Source organism: Onychostruthus taczanowskii, unplaced genomic scaffold (genome assembly GCF_017590055.1).
Source record: "Onychostruthus taczanowskii isolate IOZ18803 unplaced genomic scaffold, ASM1759005v1 scaffold67, whole genome shotgun sequence".
Classification (NCBI taxonomy): Eukaryota; Metazoa; Chordata; class Aves; order Passeriformes; family Passeridae; genus Onychostruthus; species Onychostruthus taczanowskii.
This window is the reverse complement of record NW_024504455.1, coordinates 5232340-5257039: the sequence shown is the minus strand read 5'-3', so window position 1 is coordinate 5257039 and position 24700 is coordinate 5232340. Positions and strand designations below refer to the sequence as shown.

The 24700-nt window shown below is 36.9% G+C and overlaps 1 protein-coding gene across 1 annotated transcript in view; it reads left to right on the top strand.

Moving 5' to 3' along the window:
- Positions 1-24700, top strand: part of CADM2 (cell adhesion molecule 2) — a 575572-nt gene that overhangs the window by 496789 nt on the left and 54083 nt on the right. Inside the window, exon 8 of the mRNA XM_041420933.1 lies at positions 15555-15733. Coding sequence (XP_041276867.1) covers positions 15555-15733 — 179 coding nt within the window. The remainder of the gene's footprint in view (positions 1-15554; positions 15734-24700) is intronic.

The following is a 24700-nucleotide window of genomic DNA, read 5'->3' as shown; positions in this document are numbered from 1 at the left end:
GCCTTTTGTCCATGGACAGTTTTTTCTGTCCTGCTTTGATATGATGTACTTCCTGGCTTCTCGGCAGGTGAGATGGAGGTTCTGTAAGAAATAATCTCATTTTCCACACAGATTTTATTCACTGCTCTCTGGGTTTGTGCCATGAGTACCTAGCATTCCTAGAAAGGAATGCTGGTATCAATTCTGCCTATATGAATTATCATAATGAATCTGCAAAAACATCCATGTTTCTGTGTTTATAAATCACTGTGCAGAATGAATCCACAACTCCAACTGGAAGCTCAGGCAGTATCAATAAATACTAATAATTTGGAAAATTGGATGGATTTGTCCATACCCACGATGAAATATTACTCTTGTAAAACATGAATGTGGTATCCAAGTATTTCTCCTTAAGCTTTACACACATTTGTACATAAGAAATCCTGAATTGTAAGTCTCTGGTTTCTCTAGAAAGGACCAACTACAAGTGAAATCATCTAAGTGGGGGGAAAAAAGGGGGGGGGGGGAAATTAGGTGCTAGGTACTGGAGTTTCACTGCTTTTTGTTTAAATCTTTGTCCTAGCAGAATGGTGGATGGTTCTGAACAAAATACTGTGCATTTAACTAACCAGGAGCCTCCCTGATGTTCTCTGCTTGCCTTGATCCCAGAATTAGGGTTAGCTGAAATCTCTTTGTCTGATTTATGCCTTCTGAATGCTCTGAGTTTACAGTGAAGTTTCCAGGGACACATTTCACACACAGCTTTGGGCAAGGTTCTGTAAATATATGCTTGAATAAATGCCTACATATACAGGACAGGGCGATGTATCTGTGGATACAGACTTGAAGAAGGGTAAGAAACCCTCCTCACAGTTCTCAGCCCTGTGTTCCCTGTCACTGGGAACAGCTGTCAGGACAGCTCAGGCTCTCCTAGTCCTGTCTTTTGTCTTGCTCTCTGTCCATTCCAAGTTGTCTTTCTTTGAATGTGGCTTGTTCAGCAGTTAGATAGAGCCTGTCTTCTGCAAATACCGCTGGTATCTCTGTCCTGCCTGTCTCTTCGCCCTTGTTATAGTTTCTTGAAATGTTCTTACTTTGTCTTTTTTTTTTTTTAAACATTGCTTTTTCATCTCTATATCTTTATCCCATTTAGGCTGTCTGGTTTTTTTTTTTTTTTTTTCCTGTTTGAAGAAGTGTGAGCTTCTACTTCTCCAAAAGGAGTTTTCTCTGTTTGAGTAGATGGTTGTTAACTCAATTCCAGCCTCCTGTTAATTAGATCTGATGTGATACATCCCATGTCAGCTGATGTTAATCACTGTGTTTCCTGTGGTTATTGTCAACCACAGAGAAATGTTGACCAATTTTTGAATTATTGTCATTTTGAAGGAGTTTATGCTAGTGATATCTCCTGCCTTGATTTAGTGCACATCTATAATATGCTCTCTTTAATGAGTGATCATTTTCAATAAAATGTTCTAAAATATTATGAAGAATATCATATGAATTGTAGGAAAAAATCTGCTTGGTGAAACTTTCCAGATAGGTAGTTTGTCTTCACAGCTAAAAGCAATTATTTTAAAGGATTGTGTAAATATTCAGCTTGAGACTTTCTACACCAATATTTCATTGACATTACGCCTCCACTGTAGAATTATACCATGATGTAGTAGATAACATATTATGAAGCAGGTAACATTTTTTGCTGAGATACAGTATGTATATTCAATAGATTAAATTTCATTTTGTATTAAACATCCTGTCCTTCTGGGAGTTTGTATCTTCTTTTCACAGCTGGGACATTCTACACTTTTTTTGTAATTTTTCTTTTCCCAGTATTTTGCAGAAAGCAGGGAAATTGGTGTTATAAAAAGTGTGACACAAAAAAGAAGCAGGTGGGAGCATTAGTGGCTGTCTGAAAATTACACTTTACAATAAAGCCTCCTGCAGTGCTTAAGAACTTCCCCTTTAGTGTTCTGTAAAATGATCACATTGCCTAATAGGCTCAATTCAATAATTGCTTTTCCTCTTTTTTAAGCATCCCTTTTTTGCCGTGTTTACCCATAAAAGTGCAGAAAGTACAGTATGAAAAACAACTGCACGCAGCATTTTTAGTGCTCGTTAAATCCATTTTGCATGTGTATGGCTTTTGAAATAATTCTTTTCCTTGCTCTCAGGTGGAAACACATGCTAAAATAAAAAAGGCCTGTGGGATAGAATAATAGATAAAATTGAAATACAGAGCAGGTAATTCTAAGTAAGTACTAGACTGCAAGTTGAAACATGAGAAAGAAGTTTTGGAAAAGGGCGTGACATTCGACCTTCTAGATACCTAGATTCTGTAGACAAGTGTTTAGTTACAGTTGCACATAAAATTATCGAGTCTTTGAATCAACCACTACCACTAGAACACAAAAAGGCACCTTAGTATAACTTTTTCAGTGTAAGTCATGCTGGTTATACTGATTATGTTTCACAATTCAGGAATCTGTGTAGCAGATGTTATGAAGAACACCCAATGTCATGGGGAGCACCTGTTCATTGAATATCTACATTTTTACCCCACATTTACAGCAGCAGAATACCTTGAGAACATGTATGTGGTGTAAGATAGCAGGGTAAAGCACCATCCTAGAGGAGCTTAACTCTGCTCTTTGATGAGCAGAACCTCAGAAAAAATGGAGATCACAAAATAAATGGGGTAGTGGTTCTGACAGGCATGACAGTAAACACAGAAGAGAAGTAATAGATTGTGTTAATTTGTTATTAGTGTAACAAATTATTCATTGTTTGGCTGAGCTAGTCTTTGCATTGCAAGGACGATCTTGGAGATTTCTCAGACCTAAGTTTGGCTGGTTAAAAATTTCCACATCCATATTATTCTAAGTACCACGTTTCCAAAACTTACATTATTTAAGAGCTGAGGAAAGACTCAGAAGAGTCTGAGATTCGCAGTCTTGCACAGGAGTATGCTGCTCCAGAGTATTTTCCTCCAGGGGCTGCAGGACAACCCCTGCTCCTGCACCTGGATCACCTCTTCCCATTGCTTTTGTTTATTCCTGCTTAGGAACACTGGTTTGATCACTTTAAGATGGAATTGTAAAGGTTTACCAGGGGTTAAGAAGTGCTGGTGGGAGGGACTGTGATACCCTGTGGTAGGAGGGAGGTAAGGAACACAGATCAGTGTTTCTATTTACTATCGCTTTTTGATTATGATTTTTTTGTTGGATTTGTTTGTTTGTTTGTGGGGGGGTTTGGTTTTTTTTTTTGTTGGTTTGTTTTGTTTTTACTTTTTATTGCTCTCAAATATCCCCAACCTAACTTTCTACCTTGTATACACAATTTCTAGAATCTTCCAAAGGGTGGCACAGACTGAGGGAGCTCTTAGCGTCATCTTCATTCAGCTTGTACTTTAAAATTGTTTATTTGCTCTTTGCACCTAGAGGCAAAAAATAAAGTTTGGGCAATTATATGGTAATCAACATCAAAAAGGGGAACTACATAATAATGAAGAATCTTGTTAAGAAGGAGTTATAAAGGGGCAACTAAGAGAATTAAATCTTTCCAGGCAGCCTGAGGACTATGTTAGAAAAATAAAAATAGAGTTTAGTACCACAGGGTCAATACATATCACCTAGCAGAATTCCTTGAGAAGAAGAAGTTGGTGAGGCTAAACAGAAGAGAAATCAAAGTAATAATAAGGGCAAAAGCTATAATTTGAAAAGCTGAAATTGTTTTCCAAAGGAAAAGAAGATTCTTAGATCTTGGCAGATTAAATATAAAAATTCAGTAAGCCAAACCACCAAAAAACCACAATATTAAAGGAATAACTAGAAAAGAAACTTGAAAATGAAAGTTTGGGTTGTTTGTTTTTTTTTAATTAAATAATGGAAAGTTTGTCAGTACATTTTTAACTGAGAATCAAGGTTTACAGAGAAGTCAGATGGATTTGCTACGTCCATGTTTTCTGTGGCAGAGGAAACTGGGTACATTAAAGAGTGATTCCCTCTTTTCTCAGGTGCTCACCAGCAAGATTTAAATGGGCTGTGGAGGTGGTTGTGGAACAAACAGGCAAAATAAGCAGTAGGAAGTCAGCAGGACCAGAAGGTTTTACCCCAGCATTCCAAGGGAATTCAAGGATGAGACTGATGAATTATGAACTGTGACTTAACAACACCTGGCTAGATCAGGACAACAGAGCTTCAGGAGAGATCCCAGAATCTGTAGAACTGACATCTCAGATACTAAAATTTATAAAAAGGACTAGAATTAGCAGACATCTGAATTTAAAAAAAAAAAAAAAAAAAAAAAACCAAAACATTTCATGGGGTGTAAATTCCTTTTGCAGAGGGAAAAGTCTACTTTATAAACATTTTTTAAACAATCCTTGAAGAACACATAAAATACAGCATGTAGTAGCCTACTTGGTATAGAAGGGAAACATTGCTGGTGTTTCCAAAATTGCAGATGGTACAGAGCTAGTTGTTAAGGACTGCTAGTTCATTCTCTCTACAAATAAGACTAAGTCAAACTAATAAGAACTAGCTTTGTTGCTGAGAAAGAACATAATATTTCATAACATGACTGGTGAACTTTGGGAATTTGTTGTTGATGGATATGACAGATGGCGAAAATTTGCAGTAATTCAAGGGAAAACTGCCTAAGTTCATGAAAAGGCAAGTCCTTAAGGTTTGCAGAGTATTTTTAAACTGTGCTTGGGATCAGAAGTGCCTGAGATCTGTGCTTGGCCTGTTCCCTAGACGTCTACTTATCCCTGGTGTTGGAGATAAGGACTGGGCTAGCTGAACTTTTTGTCTGACTTGGTGCAGCTGCTCCTTCTCTGCTAAGCACTGAACATAGGCTGTTGTGGCTTGCTGGGACTAGATGCTAATGGAGCTGGAGCCCATGGAGAGCTTGAGGATATCTCCTTTACAGTGCTAAAATTATTACCGTGAAGGTACTAATGAATAATTTTCTGTGTGAGAGAAGTTTGTGTGAACTAAAGCACTCCCCTCTGTCTGGAGATAATAACACATTGGGGAAAAGAAAACAAACTTCTCTAAGTAAATAATGTTTGTCTCTTTTTCCCTTTATTGTATTACCATTTCAGAAGTTACTTTTAAATGCAAAAGAAATTGACACAAACCATGCTGTAAAACTTAGATCTGAAATACAAATACTTGTAAGTTCACAGTGTATTATTGTTAGGATATTGTTATATTATCTTGAAAGCATAAAACATTTTATTATTCATTATGGTTGAATACAGTGTGCTTCAACATCAGCTTTTTTTAACAATGGTGAAAAAATAACTGAGGTACAAAAATTTTATGGTGCATTTTCATTCCTATGGTGCTCCTATAAACTTGTATATAGCAACAAATATTTACTTGCTGAGAAGACACAATTCAACAGAAGATCTTAGAAATGTCATTGCTGTGGCTAGTTATTAATGGTTTCTTATCTGGTGAAAAGAAGATATTTTGCTTCATCTCCCAGATTCATGATGTTCTTACATTCATTGAAAGTCAATAAGTGCATACCTTGGTTAATGAGGGTTGGTACTGAAGTCCTTGCTTGTCATCCAAGATGCAGCACTGGTGCTTTTATCAGCTCTCTGGGTGTTGTCACTGCACCTCAAGCGCAGGAAAGAATTTTAGTTTAATGAGGCTTCTCCTTGACTGTGTCTTACATCAACAGCAAATGATTTCAAACAAGTAGTATTTGGACAAGCAAATAACTGTGAATGAGATTTTCAACTGTTTACTTAATAGAAAAAGCAGAAATGAATCAGCCACTCTTCATTTTCCTCTTTGATTCTTGTGCCAGCAAGCATTTGACCTTAACTCAGAAAACGCAGCTGGCGTTTCTTAGATGGGATTTCTCAGCTTATTGTAATAACAGAGACGAAGTTTCTTGTGAATGTTGGGACATAGTGAAGGCAAATTCAAAACAGTGCAAATTAGGCATGTGAACATCCATCAGTGTGGCAGCCTGAAATATCTAAGCAGTTGAAAATCCGGACTTGTCAAAGGGGAAAAAACCCCCTCATAATAATATTTGCTCATTAATTCCATGATGCACCCTTCAGACCTCAACTGGCATTGGGGATATGACAACAGACATAATGAAAAAGGACCTGAAAATGTGGTGTGATAGCAGTTACTGCCTGTTTCTTGTTTTTTGCAGTCCCAGCCATTATCTCTATGTGGCACTTCATCATAGCCTATGTAAACCAGGCTATCTTTAGAAAATGTACCTTAATCCTGTAACATGAAAATGTAAAGCACTTAAAATCAGTGCTGTTGAAGGTCTTTCTGCTATTTTTTCTCTTTTATACCTGATAAATCATTATTTTCCTCAGTGCTTTCTCCCCTGGCTGGGGATGCAACATGCTTATAAACTGCTGTGAGGAGACACGGTGTTAGAAACAGGTCTGAGGATGTGCCAGATGAGAAGATGTTATTTTCTTCTGTTCTATGACATGCATAGTAACTAAGGTGTGCACATCCTATCATTATGCTTTTCTGCAGCATTCCTATCCTCAGCAGTACTTCATTAACATTAAGAACATAGTTCCTGGTTAATCCCAGTAATTTTCAGCAGCCATTCTGATGCATCCACTTGAGCACCATATTATCTTAATACTGCTGACATTTGCATGTCTTTGAAATACATTTTTTTCCAGATATTGTCCTTTTAATCCATGGCAGTTTCCATCATCCTTTGTTCTTATAACTGATGAAAAAGAATAATCTACTAATTCCTCAATAGCTCTAAAAGGTTAAGCAGGAATCAACAAGGTGTAAACAGCAGCATAGGAAGCCCAAAGATTTAGCTGTTTGAATACTGACTACATAATTAGAAACATATCGAGCTAGAATTATAGTGAAACCAGGCTATTGAGATTTCAATATTTAATCAACAATTTTTCATGTGAATAAAATTGTTACATGCTATTTATCATTTCGGTTGTACTCTGACAGGAAAGAAAAAACCTTTAGGAGCAGTGGTAAAATATTTAAGGAAGGTTTGACAATTGTTCTTTAATATTCACTTATCTGTATATAGTCTCTCCTCTCTTCCCTTCCCTGCTCTTATCTGAGAGTGTAGGTCTTAGCTTATGAGACTGAAAGGGATTTGTCTTTGCAATTTGCACATCAATATATGGCACCAGTCCCAGACAGAACAGTGGAAGGGCGTATATTATTGACGTGCTCCGGTGCTGATCCAAAGTACTTTCAGCTCCAGAATTTTAAAGAAGCTTTCAAGGCATCATTGTTTTTCTGTGAGTGCACCTCACTTCTTTCCCTGTGCGAGATTGCCTGGCCATCAGTTTGGTACTTGGATCTGCTGGATTTCCATTCTCCGGATGAAGGGGCAGCTTCACAGTTCTCTGCTGCCTTCCCCTACTGCAGCAATAAGGGAGATGCACCTTCTAGAGGTTTCTATCCCCTTTCTTTCTTACACAGTCTCCTGAAAACAAGGCTTTAATTACTGATATGTCATTAGGCGTGTCTTATCCATTGCCTGTGAGAGCTGCTGAAGGATGGCATGGCAGATAATGCATCGTGCATCCCCCTGAACAGGTGCAGCATCGTGCATTATGCCCATATCAGCCTTCAGTACAAGAATTCTGATACAAAACCAGCATCCTTGCTGCTTTATAGAAATTGGAAAACACCTTATCTAATCTGTGGCTGAGTGCAGGCCAACCTGCAGGTGTTTCCTGTGAAGTGTTGCTTACTGCTTTGTCCTTGAGATTTTGCCAGTTAGCTCACAGTGGCCATCACTCCTGCAAGGCCTCCACTCCCCAGCAAGTGAGGCAGGATTTACGACATAAGATTGTTTAATGTGATAAAGGTTTTTTTGTTTGCTTGGTTTTTGCTTTTGGTTTTTTTTTGGTTGTTTTGTTTTGTTGTTTTTGTTTGTTAGGTTTTTTGTTTTGTTTTTTTTTTTTTGTTTGTTTGTTTTGGTTTGGTTTTTTTTGGTTTTTTTTGTCTTTTCTGCTGCTGTACTGGCTTTCACCTCTCCTTCTGCCTTTTTAGCCTCAGGAATCTTTTTGTAAGACATGTTATACTTCTGTGGAGGACTTTTCTTTTTTTCTAGTTAAAATTTAAAAGGAATATAAATTATTTATAAACTGGTGACATAAAATGATCAGTATAGCCATACATACCATTGTTTTTTAAAGCAGGCTGCTTATTAAAGCTGTTCACAAACTGTAGAGGTTATAGTGTTTCCTCTGAACTTAAGGTGTTTTGAGCCTCAGACTTTAAAATATATATTTTAAAAATTGTGGTTATTAGCTGGCTACTGAAAGTGTCCCAAAATACTTGTCATTTTGATTTGAACTGCTAAAAATGCATTGAACTGTCCGGGGTTTTTTCAGATTTATTGTGAGGGGACAAAAAAAAAAAGTCAGTGCCTATTTCCTGACCTGATGGTGTCTTTAAAAGAGGATTACCCATCTTCTTTATGGTAAACATAAGTTTAAAAGTAGTCTTCAGTTCTATTTGCTCCTAAGTGGTGGCCTGGCCTTGAACATTTGGAAATATGGCAACCTCTTCCTCCTCCATTTTTTGCTTCTAGATTCATAATTGATGGGAAGCATAAATTAATTTGTTCAACAAATTTTTCTTTTCATGGATACAACTGCTTGCCTTGTGCAGAAATGTCTGCAGAAGTAATAATGGAGCACAAATGCCCAATCTGTTATTTGGGAAGTTGGTCAGATCAGAGAAATTAAAAAAAAAAAAAAAATAATGGAGGGGGGATGAAATGAGACACCAGAAGTTTGACAGCAGGTGTAGTGCATGAAAATGTGGGAGAGATTTGTGTGAAATACCAGAAGGGCAGGTTATAGGATGGCAACTCCTTCCTATGGCATCTCCCTCACAAACTCTTGTTGGGTTTGTTTTTTGTTGTTTTTTCTTTTTTTCTTTTTAGATAATCTTTTTGTCCATTTCTAGCCTCCCTGCTGCTTAGAATAGTAGAATACAAGGAATATTTCTGGTGCAATTCACCGATAAGTTGTCTTCTGATTTCACATAAGTTCTCTTGTTGATCTGTGTTGTAACTATGAGAAAGCCATTCCCCAAAATGTTATTCACAGCAGGGTTTTTGTACTTCTCTGAGGAGATTGTGAATAATACTAGAATTAGGTAAGCAGCTACACATATATATGTGGATTAGGCACTTTTCAGAATTTTGGTCTGATATTGTCTTGGCTTCTTGAAAATGACTAACAAAGGAAATGGAGGTGTTTTTGGGGAGGGGGTGAGGAGGGGGTACATGATATGCACAAAGGGAAAAACTAGAGTTAAGTAACTTCAAAGAAGTTACAATTATAATGGCTTGATGATCAGGTGGGAAAATCTCTCCAGACAGAGAGCAGCAGCATTGCACAGTTGTGTTAAAGGTGGAAAGCCTTAGGTCAAGGTGTGCCCTAGACTCTAAGGGTCCTGGAGGATAAAAGGAACTGAATTATCAGTCTGATGAGAGGAAATACAAAAAAAAAAAAAAAAAAAAAAAAAAAAAGGGGGGTAAATAAAAAAAAAAAAAAAAAAAAGGAGAGTTAATTCAGAAAGAGAACAGTCAGCTTCCCACAGGCAACTTTCAGGTTTTAGACCTGAAATGAACCTTAATACCAATTGCAAGGAAATATTTGAGTGCAGATAGGAGGAAATATGAATATGAAAACTTAGTCTTTTACCCTCTAACATGATATACTTTGTGTAGAAGAATAAATATCTTTGCTTTGAAAAGATTTGTGATGCACTTTAATCAGTTGCTGTAATAGTCTGCTGAGGGATAAGGGCTTTCAGCTGCAAATTTAGTTTGTCATATCAGCATGGTTTGCACCTGTAATCCAGCGAGGGTGAGAGGACTGCCTGATTTATCCAAAGTAAGGCACAGGCAGGGAGGTTTGTCACCTAAGTAAAGTTGTGATGAACAAAGCAAAGGCTTTATCTATCTTGGAAAAAAGGTAAGGAATGAAGAGTCTTTGGTTTTTAGCTGGTTTGGTTTCTTTGCTTGCCTTCTTGCTTTCCTCTTCTGCTATCTTTTTCTTTTTTTCTTTTTAGTATTCTCTTTTTTTTCCCTGTGAATGATGAATATTAGCACCATTTGAGATTTGTTTACCTCTTTATGTTTATTATTTGAGCACCTTTTCCCCATAATACACTGCAGCTGCTTCCAAAACTTCTTGTTGTTCTTGTTGTCTTTATAGCTGTAAATTCCTGTCAAATTTTTATGATATAAAAAGTTGAAATGTATGTTTCTATATAGTTGACACCTAATTTTTTAACACATTTGGGTAATTAAATTCTTGACCATTTAGAAAGCATTGGTATAGGACATTAAAATATTTTTAGACTATATTATGTCTGCTGAGAATGCTTAAAAAAGAAAAGCAGAGGCAAATATAATAATCAACTCAGATGTTCAAAGCTTCTTTCTCAAAAAATAAGAGAACTTTATGAAAGATACTTTCGACATTCTTTACTAATTCTACTGCTGAGAAAAACACTCTGTGAAGGTTACTTGGGTTTTTCAGAACTAGAAAATCACAGAGTGTTATCTCATAAAATAAAATCTATCTATCCAAGCCTTTTATGAAAGGCTAGAGACTGTGGATATTGATGTTTTTGATAGATGAAATGCTCCCAAACCAGTTCATTCCAATATGACTCCTCAGACTGAGACTTTATATAAACAAGAGGTTCCCCCAAGGTTTAGACTTTCAAGTGGGTGATTAACTGACAAAGCTAAAAAATCCAATTTCTTGATACAAAAGAGCTATAAGTTTCAAATTAATGAAGCAATCATTCCCTTAGATGATTTTTAACATTGCACCAGGTTTTCAATAAGAAACACTCTGCTAAATCTTGCGGCACCTTTTCCACTACTCATTTGAGCATATCCACTAGATTATGTTTTTTATGGACTTCAGTGAATACAAGAGTGCCCCTGTTTGAAGAACTAAAAGGTATTGTTGGAGAGGGCCCTACTCAAAAATATGAATTTATATTTATCTCATTGGTGTTCCTCAAATTCTTCTTCTTCTATCTTTATTTTTACCCAAATTTGCTACAAAATTTTTACAGCATGCCTGGATACCCAGTTGTGTGATAATATCCCCAGTGAGACTGGACATGTAAAAAGGTGGCTTTGGTTTTTTGGGGGTTTTTTTGTTGTTCTTGTTTTGGTTGGTCATGGGATTTTTGGAGTGTGATCTTATGGAAATGAAAAAGTTATTCTCTGCTATTATAATGGACCAGTAAATTGTCCAAGTGTTGTTTACTAAGGACTCATTGAAGAATACATTGTACATGAAATTTTTGTGCACAAAAATTTAAAAAGGGCAACAAAAATGCATAGAGCCAAAAAGTTTCAAGTGAAAATGGGTTGCATTGCCTAAATTCACTTTGTTCAAAAAGAAAACATATAGCTATATATATATAGATATAAAACATATAAATATATATATATATATATAATTTTTAAATGGAGGGTAAGTTGACTATTACAGTTATATATAAAGATATCACTAGAGAGAAGGATTATAAGAAAACACTGAAACATCACTGTCCTTAAGGTTAAGGGTGGAGAAAGGGACAGAAAATTGCCAATGTTGTGTTAAAATACTCCTGTGTAATTTCAAAGATCTTAGCTAAAAATATATATATATATATAAATGTAGACAAATATAATTGTTGACTTTTATATTATGTAAACACTTCTTGAAAAGGTAAGGCAGTACCTAGGTGTTGTTTTCTAATCAAGAGTGTGGTTTTTAATTTATTTTTTTCCAACATGTTTCAGTTTGCCCCTACCTTTCTCTCTGACTTGTTTTGAAAGAAAAGGTTTTCTACTCTCAAGGCCAGAAAAATAGCTTTGCTGTATTTACCATTTCTTTTAGTTACTTGAAAAGTACCACAATAAAAAACATGAATCACTGTGGAACTTCACACTAATGTTTTATACCTTCATTTTAATCCCATTTCATTCTGACTGGAAAAGAGTACCAAATTATGTTGGTCCTATGTCAGGTTTTGAGGCTAACATGAAGACAGTTACCAAACTCAGATTTCTGTACTGAAAACCAGTTCCTTTTTCTAAGGCTTTCACTGAATGCACAAATGGAAGGTACTGTTTGTTCCCTGTTTGTTCCAGTTCAAATAGGAATTGACAATGTTGTGACAAGTCATTAGTATTTAAAAATACCTTAATTCTGCAATGTTAGAGACGTATGCAATAGAGAAAAATGTGCAATATTAGGAGTGTACATATTTGCCAGGTGTTTTATCATGTCAAACATAAGTATCCCTTTCAAAATGTTGAGTAAGAGCAAGAACCTCTGTCTGGGTCTTCACCTGTGGAAGGGTTTCAGTAGGATAAACTGTGGGGAACTCACACTTGTCTGTGCCTTGTGACAGAGAAGGAAAGCTGTTTCAGGGTTTCAGCTTTGGACAATGAAGGTACTAAGGCAATTATGAAAGAATACCCAATGTGCTCTAAAGTTAAGATTCCTTTCCCCTTTTTTTGTGTAGGTTTTTTTTTTTTTTTTTTTTTCTCCCCATCTGATAATCTCAGAAGGTGAGATTCTAACAAACAGGTGAGATTCTAACAAACACAAAGGTGAGATTCTCAAATTCTAACAAACAGAGAAAAAAGGGGAGGGACAGGCCTGCTAAGTTCTAGGTTGTCATAACTTACAATAAGGTTATATTGGGAAGGAGTGCTATTTACCATGTCCTGCAATATTCATTGCCACTTCCAGGAGATGAGTGAAAGATAAAGCAAATACCATTTTGCATGGCAGGTAGGGACCTTCCAGAATTAGTTGCTACAGGAGGTATAGTTCATGGACATCATAAGCAGATTCCAAAAGATATTGGTCTTGATATTATTTAGACCTGTGCCTATGAATGGGATACAAAAGAGAGCACAAGATGTGGCCTGCAGCACCCCTGACAGGATGATTGCTGTTGCTGGCAGAGTGCAGGAGGAATGGACAGCAGAAAATGGATGTACTCCCATGCTTCCCTTAAAAAGCCATCCTGCTGCTGCTGACCACGGCAGCGTGATGCCCTGGGTGCAGGGGCATGTCTCATGTTCTTAGCCCGCTTCTGCCGAACCAGTGAATTGTGTAGACCAAGTGTCTCAAAGCTTCCCAGCAGTGCAGGCAGAATTTCATTCCGTGGCTGTGACAGAATTGCTGCTTTAGGCAGTGGTGAGGTGGAGGGAGAGCTGTGCCCGGCCACCAGGATATGTTGGCTCTGGGTCTGCTGCCCTGGGATTGTTCTGCTGCTGCCACAAATACAGCACAGGATGGCTGAATATTCACTCTGGATTAGCAGCTTCCCCAACAACCAGAGAATGCAAATCTGCCTCTCTCTAAGCCCTGGATTTTCTGCCACACATTATTTTGCAACCACAGCTGTGTATAAGACTAGAGTTGGTGTATTACAATGTGACAGAGCTCCCTGAATAATTTATATCTACTGCTCCATTTCATACTTATTTGTTATCCTATAGGTTTTCCCCTAGGATATGCCATCTAGTTTCAATTTAAAACCTAAGTTCCATAAATTACCGCTGCACAGAAGTTGCTTTAACACGCCATTTATGCAGGTAATGGTGCACATTGTAGCTGAAGTGGTTCAGAGTCCCCACTCCTGGGATTGCAGATCCACAGTAAGTTGGTAAATGGGAAACAATGCGGAGTTGGCTGGAAAATTGAACAAATCCACCTTAAAATATCACAGCAAATCACAGCTTAATGCTGGGAACTCTGTAGGGCAATGCTTCTACACCAGCGTGGACATCTGGATTCCCTGCTTGCATTAAACAGAAAGAAAGTGCGCACATTGTGTATCATGTGTGCATGGATACCAGCTCATAAAAATGAGCTTAGGAAGAGGATTAAGACATATTTATGTTAAGACATAAATAAGACACATCACCCTATCAGGTCTTAATTCTTGCTTTCATTCTCTGAGCATCTGATTTTTTGGGAAAAAATCAAAACTTTGGAGTACAGCCAAGTACTACGTTCAACAACACTTTAACAGGGTGTCATCCAAAATATTACTAAAATGAGTGTAAATTTATAATATTTCAGAATAAATATTTTTCTTTAAAGACTAATTTGAATTTTGTGGAAGTAAGTGCATTTCAGAAAAATTCCCTCTATTTACATGTGTTGCTTAACTCAAAAGAAAATAATGTCATTACAGCCATTAGAGCTATTTTTATTTTTATGAGGCCACATTTTGGCTAAATGTTTCTCCTGAAGTATTTAGCTTTAATTCTTTTTCTTAGCACTTATATCTAATAGGCCTTAAGCACCTGTTTTAAATTAGTGAAATTAAGTGTTTCTGGAGTGCGACTAGTGACTAACCTGGCAACTGCTAATTTTATAACAGTGTATTATATTTTGGTTTATTACTGAGTCACACAACTGGCATGTTTGGATATGAGATTGATATGTGGCTTAGACTGCACAAAGCTACAAGCAAGGTAGCGTGGAATCCCCAGGCTGTGAATATCCTGCTGAAGTGATTGGTGTAAAAGGGTCTGAGATGCTCTGTCTGCTCCTTACATAGACCAGATTCAGTAAACCAACCTTTCATTCCCAGTTACAGTCCTGTCTTGGTGATTTCCCTCATGTAAATTTGAAAGTATACCTTGTTACAGGCAAGTAAAGGCTCTGTGTGGGTAATAAATACATCGTGCTGGCTGTGGGGCACATCTCATGGGCTGTGGAGCTTCTTGAGAGTCTCTAGGAAGGAGTTAGGTATGCCTTGCCAGAGGGAAGATGTGTGTGAACCTTCAGGACTGCCAGTTCCCTTCTTTGTGGTGCCCTTACCTTGCCTAGGGGTTCATCACTGCCAGGGCATTGCCCTTGGCCTGTTTGATGTGAGTGCATCAGGCAAAAGAGGAAAGGCTTCGCAAAAGAAGAAAATCCGGGATTTCAAGTTAAATTTTACATTGCTCGTGATAACATGTGGAACAAGGAATTATTTAAGGGAAGGATGAAGAAAAGGTGGGAAAAGGGGTGGGCTGTGACACAATGCAGCAAAAGAAACAAGTTTAGGTTGTGTGCAACACGTGCTACATTGGAACTGATACACCTGGTTCAGGCAAATTACTCAGTGCATTCAAGTTCACTCGTGAATATGAATGGTCTAAGTAATTTAAGAATCCATTTTCAAACCACTTACACCCAAATCATCCTATTTGCATTTACCTTGCCAAGCACCTGTGGTCCCTGAAACCTTACAAGAGCTATTTTTTTAATTTAGGAAAGATCTTGGCCTGTTGCAGTACCATTCTGCTTCCTTTTTTATTTATCTTCTTTCTTATTTCTCTGCTCGTTCTTTCACTTTCTTTAGCAGTTCACATCCAGGATGGTAAGGTTGTCACAGTGATGGTTCATTAGATCCAGTAATTCAAATATTCTTGGGGTGGTAGGTGACTGTTCGTAAGTTGCTGATGGTGTTATTTCTGATGTACATGTTGCATACACTTGTTTCATGTGTCTAAATAAATGCCACACTTTGATCCAACAGGCCAGAACCAGTTCTGTGGACAAAGGACGGTGGAGAACTACCAGATCCAGAGAGAATGGTTGTCAATGGCAGGGTTCTAAGCATCAGCTTCCTAAACAAAACAGACAATGGCACATATCGATGTGAAGCAAAAAATCCCATTGGCCGAAACAGCACAGAATATGTCCTGATAGTACATGGTGAGTGTGCTCTCCTTAGTGCATTCTCTGCATATTTAACATTTCCAGCTGATACAATCAGGTTCCTATGATCATTATGGAAAGAATAGCAAGAAAATTTGGAAGTGTAATTGCACTTTTATTGATGCTATCGTCTAGTTGTGGGGAGCCTGTTGTCTTTCTTTTATTGGCATGTCTCTTTTCTCACAGTTTGACCAAAATATATTCACTTCTGCTGTCAACTTTTTTGCTAAGTAAGCACCTGTAAAAATGTTTTGCAGTGTGTGGGTACTGTTTCATAAATACTTGCCTCAGGCCCAGGTGTTCAGATAAAGCTGGTTACAAAAGGTTATATGAAGAGAAATAACAGACAGATGTGTGCTTGAGGTTTTCTGCTTAGCTTTTTATAGACCACCAAAGACAGGACATTGGATACTTCACACAAGTTACAGCCTGCTACTGAGAAAATTCAGGTCATACAAGTTAGCTGGTATCACCTGGCCCATCATTAGAGTCAGACCTCAAAACTGTGTCATGTCCTAAATGTGTTATTCTACTTCCAATAAAATGGAAAAATAGGAAAGGTCACATTAAATTACAGTTGGTCTTTTTTTTCCCCTTATAAATTAAGAAACAGTATGTGTCATGTGAAAAAACTAGCTGCCTTCCACATTGATAATGAAATAGATTGATATAACTCAGCTGAAGGGGAAACTGTTATATAAAATTAGCATTTGTCTTTAATACAGCTTGTCAATTCCGATCTAGGAGTCTCAAAACAAGATGTTCTCTTACCACAGGTACTTTCTGGAAGGTTATGATTTCCATAATTTGAATTTTAATATAAGAGAATATAGAGGCAGAACCTCCATTTTAGCTCATGATGGTACTTTATTCCCTCTATTTTTTTAAGTGCAATTTCTTATATCTATGCCAAAATAAAATGAAAAAATCTAATGCAAATTTCAGTCTTTAAATAGACAAGAGAATTATGTAGATTTTATTAGCTCATGATGAACTCAGTTACAGCAAGTATACATTTCCTTGGTGGTTGTAAGGTATCAGAAACCTTTTTCACGATAGGTTTACTTGCCTCTAGGTATTTGGCATAAAACTTCTAGTAAGTGCTGTTTTCAATAATGAGATATTTATTGGCACTGTTGATGAAACATCATTTATCAAAAGAAACACTTAGATTACTTTTCATTTTTCTTAAAGTTCATCATTAGTTTATGTAGGATTAGTGACACAAATAAGGAGGAGATCTTTGCATGAGGAACACAGAGCCTGTACTGCTGCGTGAGTATTTCTGTGTTAAAGACAAACAGGAAAACTAAACCCTCTAACCTCTATTTACATTGTCTGCTACAAGAAGAGGAAAAGAAAAAATGTCTTTTGCATCCCAGAGGCAGTGGTGTGGTGGTTGTTGGCTGCAGGCACAAAGTGCTCTGCCTTTGATGAGGTAACAGCTTCTGCACTTACCATGTGTTGAAACTTCTGTCATTTGTGTTTTCTGCCCAATTTATTTATGTCATTATTTCTGAAAATATGTCCTTTTATAATGGGGGATCTTTTTCCATCAGTGGTGGCTCTGCAATAGAACTCTATCAAAGAATATTTCACTGTTCCCAGTCTTGCACAGTGGTGTGTCCCCTGGTGATCTGATTATCTTGCATCAACTTCCTGGCAGTCTGTAAAATCATTCATTATCAGGGAGGCATTCTGTTATGTTTGGCAGCACATTAGGCATGTTATCAGGTTTAGCTTGCTCATTGCTGACCTTTTCTGTTATGAGTACCTGGGTTTTCCTAATTGCATTTCTGCAATTCTAGCGCTGGAGCTACAGAAGGTAAATGTCAGGTGATTTCCAGCTTTCTGAAACAATCAGAGTTATGTGACAGAGCATGAGATGATGTTTAGTACTTAACAACTTACTGAGGTTCAGAGTTGTAAGGTTAATTTTAAGTAAAAAGGAGACCGACACAATTGTTTTATCAAGTGTATCACAATCCGTTGTATAGATAAATTTAAGCAGCCTTACCCCTTCTTTAGCTCATTACATTCATGAATGTCTCTAGTGAACCATAATCCTCCTAAAATTATACAATATTTTTCTTCTCTCTCTCTGGGGGCTAGAAAACCTACTTTTTATCATTTTTCTGAGATGCATCCTTCTGTTTAATAGAGGATGTATTTTTTATCTTCCTAAATATATCTGGAAGCATCCTTTGATTTCTCATCCCTTCCCCTGTGCTTAACATCTTGACATAATTTTTTGTCCTACTCCTTTGTTAGAGCTCATTAATCATATGACTTCTTACCTTAAATATCGGGTTTCTGAGACAAGGTACATGCCAGATTTCCCAAATGAGCTTGTGTGAGGAAACAGGGAACATCAGTGGAAGTTATCCTCTGTAGAGGCAGGGAAGGGCAACATGATTCACAGCTTTCATTTTCTTATATGTACTGTGATTTTCATACATTTTATTCCTTTTTTTCCTCTTCAACAGATTTTTATCTCTTTCTGTGTGTTAATGGTGTAAGAGCTTCATCTGGCTTCTCTCCTTTATTTTTGTCTCCCCTTAAGAAATCCCCCTTTCAGTGATACTCAATCTACTAATTCTCTCCATTTTTTAAGTTATCTCCCTAACCCAGAGAAGATTTAGAGAAGGGAGGACATTGACCAAAAATGGAATACATAGTTTATCATAATTAGATATTAGGTGCAAGCAAAGTATTTATACATATTAATTATACATACCAAGCAAAGAGTGTCTCATGGCTTTAACTGGACCCATCTAAGCACAAAATGATACAGAAGAGTAGTGGTTTTTTCCCATTGTGATGATGAGTGGTGGTGATGAGGTAATATGGTTTTGATGTTAACTGATGGAGAGAAAATAAATATTGCCGTAAGCAGATGAATGGAAATGTGTCCAACACAATCAGTATCTGACAACATAAAAATTATTTTTAGATTTTTTTGTATAATTAAAGAAACCAGACTTCAGAGAAATTGAATCTATTTGAATAAGGTTAAAGGCTTGGGCTATTAAATATGCTCATGCTGCTTTACCGAATCAATGTGACTGCTAATTTCCTTTTTCTTAACATTTATTGTTAATAATAAATGTCAAAAAGTACTCTGTGAAGCAGGAAGGTGGGTACAAAGTCAGAGTTTATAGGCAGAAGCACAAAGGCAAGACGTGTAGTTTGCTCAAGCATTTGTTTCATGCAGTAACAAAGGCAAAGGCTTTAATGCCTGTAGCTGTTGTCATTTCTGTATTCTAATTGGCAAGCTTAGTGCTTTAGAAGTGCACATTCTGGCTAGATATATTGCACCCTTTCTTTGGTAATGGGCCCCAGGCAATTTTCACTCTCTTCCAATTTATTAAGAATTTTTGTTTACCTTTGTCCAAATACTAGTCATTAATCACCAGCAAACGGAGCAAACTGTCAAACTCGTGTTGCTCAACCCAAAAACATAGACTGTGCTTGCAGAGCTCCAGTAATAACTGCAGTGATTTAGCTGGAGTGGAGGGAGGAGGTGTTCCATCATGATCAACCTGAGGACACAGCTGCTGTGTTTGGAGGAGTAGCTCAGAACCTCTGGGTGCCACTGGCAGAGACTCAGTTCAGCGCTGCCTTGGAGTGAGTGACAGGAGTCCCCATCACTGAGAAACATCCTTTGTGCAAACAGCAGCAGTTGATAATTTGCAGCCCTATTTGAAACAGAGCACCTTGGTGAAATATCCTGATATGCCAGTCTACAGCCAGGCATTAAATTAGTTGAAATATTCAGAGTTATAATGTGTTCTGCAGCAGTTATATGGAGGAGCAGTGTGGAAATGAACGTGAATCAGCAGCTGTGGATGGTCAAGGCAATTCTTCTTGGCCAAATTTTAACTAGGAAAGCATTTGAGCCAGCAACTTAGGATCTCTGAGGAATAAAAAGTGGCATGACATATTCTTTTGTCTTCAGCCTCTCAATTTTGTATTTTTTTCCTTGGGCAAGCAATATTTTTGCAAATAAAGGCAACTGAAAGACCAAGTCACAACCTCATTAGATCTCCTACAATGTGTAAGACCAGAAGTCCTGCTGCACCTTTCCTAACTATAGCATTATTTATATTCCACCTGCTTCTCCAGTCCCATTTCAAAACATTTGTCATCTTAGCTTCCACAGTAACCTGTGGCAACAAGATTCTGAATTTAGTTATGTGCTTTGAGGGAAAAGTATTCTCTTTTGTTTGTTTAAGCCTGTTGCTTGATCTCTTCACTTTCCAGCCTTATAAACTATTTGGCCTCTTTTGCTGTTTGTGCTGGAAGTTTGGATTTAAAATTTGCTGCTTCCCTTCAATAGGTTCTCAAGTATTTCCGCATTGGTCTCTACTTCTCATTAATTGTGATCTTAAACTCTGCATTTCCTGGAATTCTCTCCCATATATCCATTCTCCTTCTTTCATGGTCTTTTTTTTTTTTCTCCTCTTCTTCATTTTTTGATATAGGTCTAAATCTCTGTGACTGACTGTTCTCCATATCTGGAACATCACTATGCCAAATCTGCAGCAGACACCTTGGTTTATTAAATCCTACCTCTAAATATATTTATAGAGATTCATCTTCCATGCCCAACAATAATTCCAGCACCATGCACTTGTACATCTGTATAAGTTTTGGTTGTTGTTTTTTTTTTTTTTTTTAAATTGGTGGAAACTCTGTGGAATCCAAAACACATGAGGTTAAACAAACTCCTTCTACCTCTATCTGTTATAGATTATTTTGTCTTTGTCAGTTCATTTTCCAGCAATCAGATTTTTTATTCTGTTTCATTTCTGTTTTGATGTCCTCACAGGGGGCCTCCTCTTTCCTTTATTTCTTGAACTCACTTGTGCATATCTCTCTGTAAAGGTAGAAACTGAATAGAGCAGAAAATTGAAAAAAAAAAAACCTGAGGAGGTGAGGATATATTCTGCTTTCTTTCAAAATTAAGCTTAATGAATAGGCAATAGATCTTTCAGTTTGCAAATATTTTCACTACAGACCTCTGGTAAATCTTGCACAGTGTTTTTGGACACTTGATAAACCTTTATAAACATGTAACAAAAACCACATAAAAATTTTGGGAGAGAAAGGAAGCATGTGGAGCAGCACACATCAGTAATCTTGGCTGCTCTGAGTTTTGTTGTTAAGATTCTACAAGTTGAGATGACTGGACTTTTTTAAAAGTTTCCTTCTTTAAAGTTTTCTGAGTTGAAGTGTCTCATTTACACACACACACTTCAGGCTTTCTTTTCCTATGGGAACATTTTGACTTTATGTGAATAAAGCTTGAGCTTTGCAAAAAGATCATTGAGCAGAGTATTGGAACAATAATAACATTTATTGTGTGATGTAACAATAATAACATTTATAGCTGCAATTATGGGGGGATTTGGTAAATAACCCCAACATTGCCCTTACAGCAATCAGGCATATCAAGAATATGAGACTCAGAAGATTTCTTATGACTTAATTAGAAATTCACTGTATGTGACTATGTGTGCCTTTTGAGATTTTTGGGTTTTTGTATCTTTGAATTAAAATAAAGAAGTCTCAGTACTGACTCCTTAAAACAAAGGTGAAAAGTTTTTACTATTCCCATTTTATATGAAGTAAAAGTAAATGAAAAAGTACAGAAAATAACTTGCAGAATAAAGGAGCCTGAGCTTTCAGTTGGAAAATAAATAAATAAAAGCATGCTCATGAGTGCTTGCTCAGTCTCAAAAGCCTTCCTTCCCCCAAAACTATCTTCTTCAAACCATAGCCCTTCAAATGGTGTTGAAATACTCTAATTTTACATCAGTGTTGTGAAATGACATTAAGGCATTAAATCATTACCACAGCATTAAAGTTGACTTCTCCAGCTGACTTTTGGTTGGGCTGGAAGAGGTGGTCCAGACTTTAAAGCAGAACGCAGATGAATTTCCTGCAGTCAGATGAATTAAGAAATTGTGCAACAGAGCTTTTGTTATTGGGCTGAAGAAGAATAGTGTATAGTTGACATTTTCAGGTATGAGAAGTCTGTCAAGGAACTTGTGGTGGAGTTGTTGGCTTAATTTTATGGATGAATTGTCCAGCTATTATTCCTGAACACTCTCAAGGCAGCTACTTTGAAATTGCTTTCTGTTGATAAATACTTGAATAGTGGGGTGTATGGTTGAGCTGTGTGAACTATCTTTCTTCATTTATGGTGACTTTAGAAAAATAAGATACAAATTTCTTTTCCAGATAAGCTTAAAAGTATTTTGGAAAGGTCAAGAAAATAACATTCCAAACTACACTAATACTTCTGAGGAATATGTTTAGCACTTCTACATTTTTACATTAAAATACTGTTTCTCATTTAAGAAAACTTTTGAAATTATGTGATTTTTTTATATAACATACAAAAGATTTTTTTTTAAAATTTTGTATTGGATTAATCATTGAAATTGAATGCAGACTATTTCAGCAGCAGGAAATCTCTCCCCAAGTCCTTTCACAATGGAACAATAACAATATATACAATATATCAATATAATTTTTAACAATATATTCTAATATGTAAAGCTTCTTCTTATTTGAATATATATTTTATGTGTTCTAAAACCTGTGGTTTTGGATAATAACTTGAATAAGACATAACTCTTGAAAATATTTTATTTTCTCTGTGCACATGAAATGTGATATGATAGTTCTAATGGGATTTCTGAAAAGGAAAAGATTGTGTGGATTTACCAAATATGTCATTCTTGCTTTTTTGACTGTTTTAACTGACCTTCAGTACTGTTGAGTTTGTTATCACTGATTTGCTGCAGTGGCAAAGATTGCTCTCTAATTTTTCACTCTTTGCTATTGCTTATACCCCCAACTTTCCTGAACTTTACTTCAATTTACCCTTTTTTTTCTTTGAGATGCCAGCTTGTAAAGTTACTGTGTCTATGAATATCATATGCTGTCTTCATGAAGTAAATATTAACTCAATGATTTCACTTGAGACTGACGATGAAGTTATAATCTAACAGTTGCTAATTATTTTCTGTTTCCATCTAGTCATTTATTTTTCAGGAAACTCAAGCCATAAAGACAATATTAAAGTGATTAATGATTTTTCTAAATTGAAGCCTTTCCTGACCATAAGGTGGTGCATGCAGATAAGGGTGTCCTGTCTCTGTCTTTCTCACACGGTGCTTCCACAACTTACCTTTCTTTTGAGAATGAGTTCCTCAGTGTTTCACTTCAATCAGGAAAGAAAATAGAACATTATCTAAGTGATATTGCTTAAAATGACCACTGGTCACACCATGTGGTGCATCAGAACTGTGCTTTGCTCCAGCTGAGATTGTGAATCCTCTTGGAGATAGATGCAAATGCCTTGGAGGCTGAGAGGGGTAGGGAAAAGCTTCTGCACATCTGCATTTCTCTTAGTGAATTTTGAGAACTTTTGTATCTGATCCCTCTTGATCACAGATGAAAATGAGCATGGAGGCTCAGATAGAAGTAGGTAATTACCTTATCCCAAACTATTCATATTTCTAACATCCATAACTTTATATTAATAATTATTAGTGCTTACTATTTTATTTTTGCTATATAATTTTTAATTATCAATTGCTTGGTGAATTTTTCTGGAGTTTATCTTAGCCTGTGTTTCTATGTTATATAAAGGAAAAATATTCAAAATGTTTCTTACATGAATTAACATTTTTCCTAGAGCAAGCAAGGTATTTCTCCACTTGGTTCCAGTATGTAATTATTTCAGTATTGAAACTGACACGAATTTGAAATATCCTTAAACCCTAAAACTCAAAAATCTTCCTAACATCACTCTTCACAGCGTAGGTTCAATCTAAATATGTCCTGGGACCTGAGGTGTCTTTAGCCCCTCCTCTATGCTGCAATCACAAACTAATTTTTCTAGCTCTTACTGCTTGAATTCTTGATGCAACATAATAAAATTCTCTTAGCTTTGTAATTAAAGGCACGATTTTTATTGCTGAATCCTATCACAGACTTTCTGCATTGGCTCTAACTCTGACTAGTTATGCCTCAATATGAATCACTTTTCTTTGTCTCAGAGATTCCAGAGTGTTTTGGCAACTTTCACAAAAGCTCATGGCATCAATCTTTCTCTGTGATTCCCACAGAAAGGGGAGCAGACAGCAAAAACAACCAGGAGGACAGTAAGGGTGTAACTCAAAACCACCCTCATGTTCAAAGAGAAAAAAAAAAAAAAACAAAGCAAAAACCCATTAAAACCATTGCTAGCAAAGCTGAAGAAGCTTGGAATCTGCCATATCAGGATTTCCCAAAATGCCCTGACTTCTTTCACCAGGCTGTGGTTCCCTCACTGAGAAAGTTCTAACCCCACATGAAGGAACTCTCCTGGCAGGTGCTTGGGAAGAGGTCTCCAGATGTGTCATGTAAGCTGATGTGTCATTTGTGACAAATACCCCAAGAGTTTTCAGTCAGGACCCTTTGCTTTCCCTCCACTGCTATCCACACTGATTGTTTACTCCCTTGAAGAAAAAAAAAAATTGTTTTTCTTGGCAACCTCATGCCTGAGGCAGATTTATCTTCCAGCTGAAACTGCCCTTATTAATCCTCATGGCAAGTTTAGAAACAAACAAATCAAATGTTGAGGACTCTCCGTGTGTTGAGACACGAGGCTTGACTCCATTTCAGAAGGCTGATTTATTATGTTAAATATTATATTAAAATACTACATTAAAACTATACTAAAGAACAGAGAGATCAGAAGGCTACAACAAGAAAGAACAGAATAGAATAGAATAACAAAATCCTGTGACTGCTCACAGCCTTGGCACAGGTGGCTGTGATTGGTCATCAATGGAAAACAATCCACATGGACCAATCACGGATGCACCTGTTGCATTCCACAGCAGCAGATAGTAATTGTTTACATTTCTCTCCTGAGGCTCCTCAGCTTCTCAGGAGGGGAAAAAT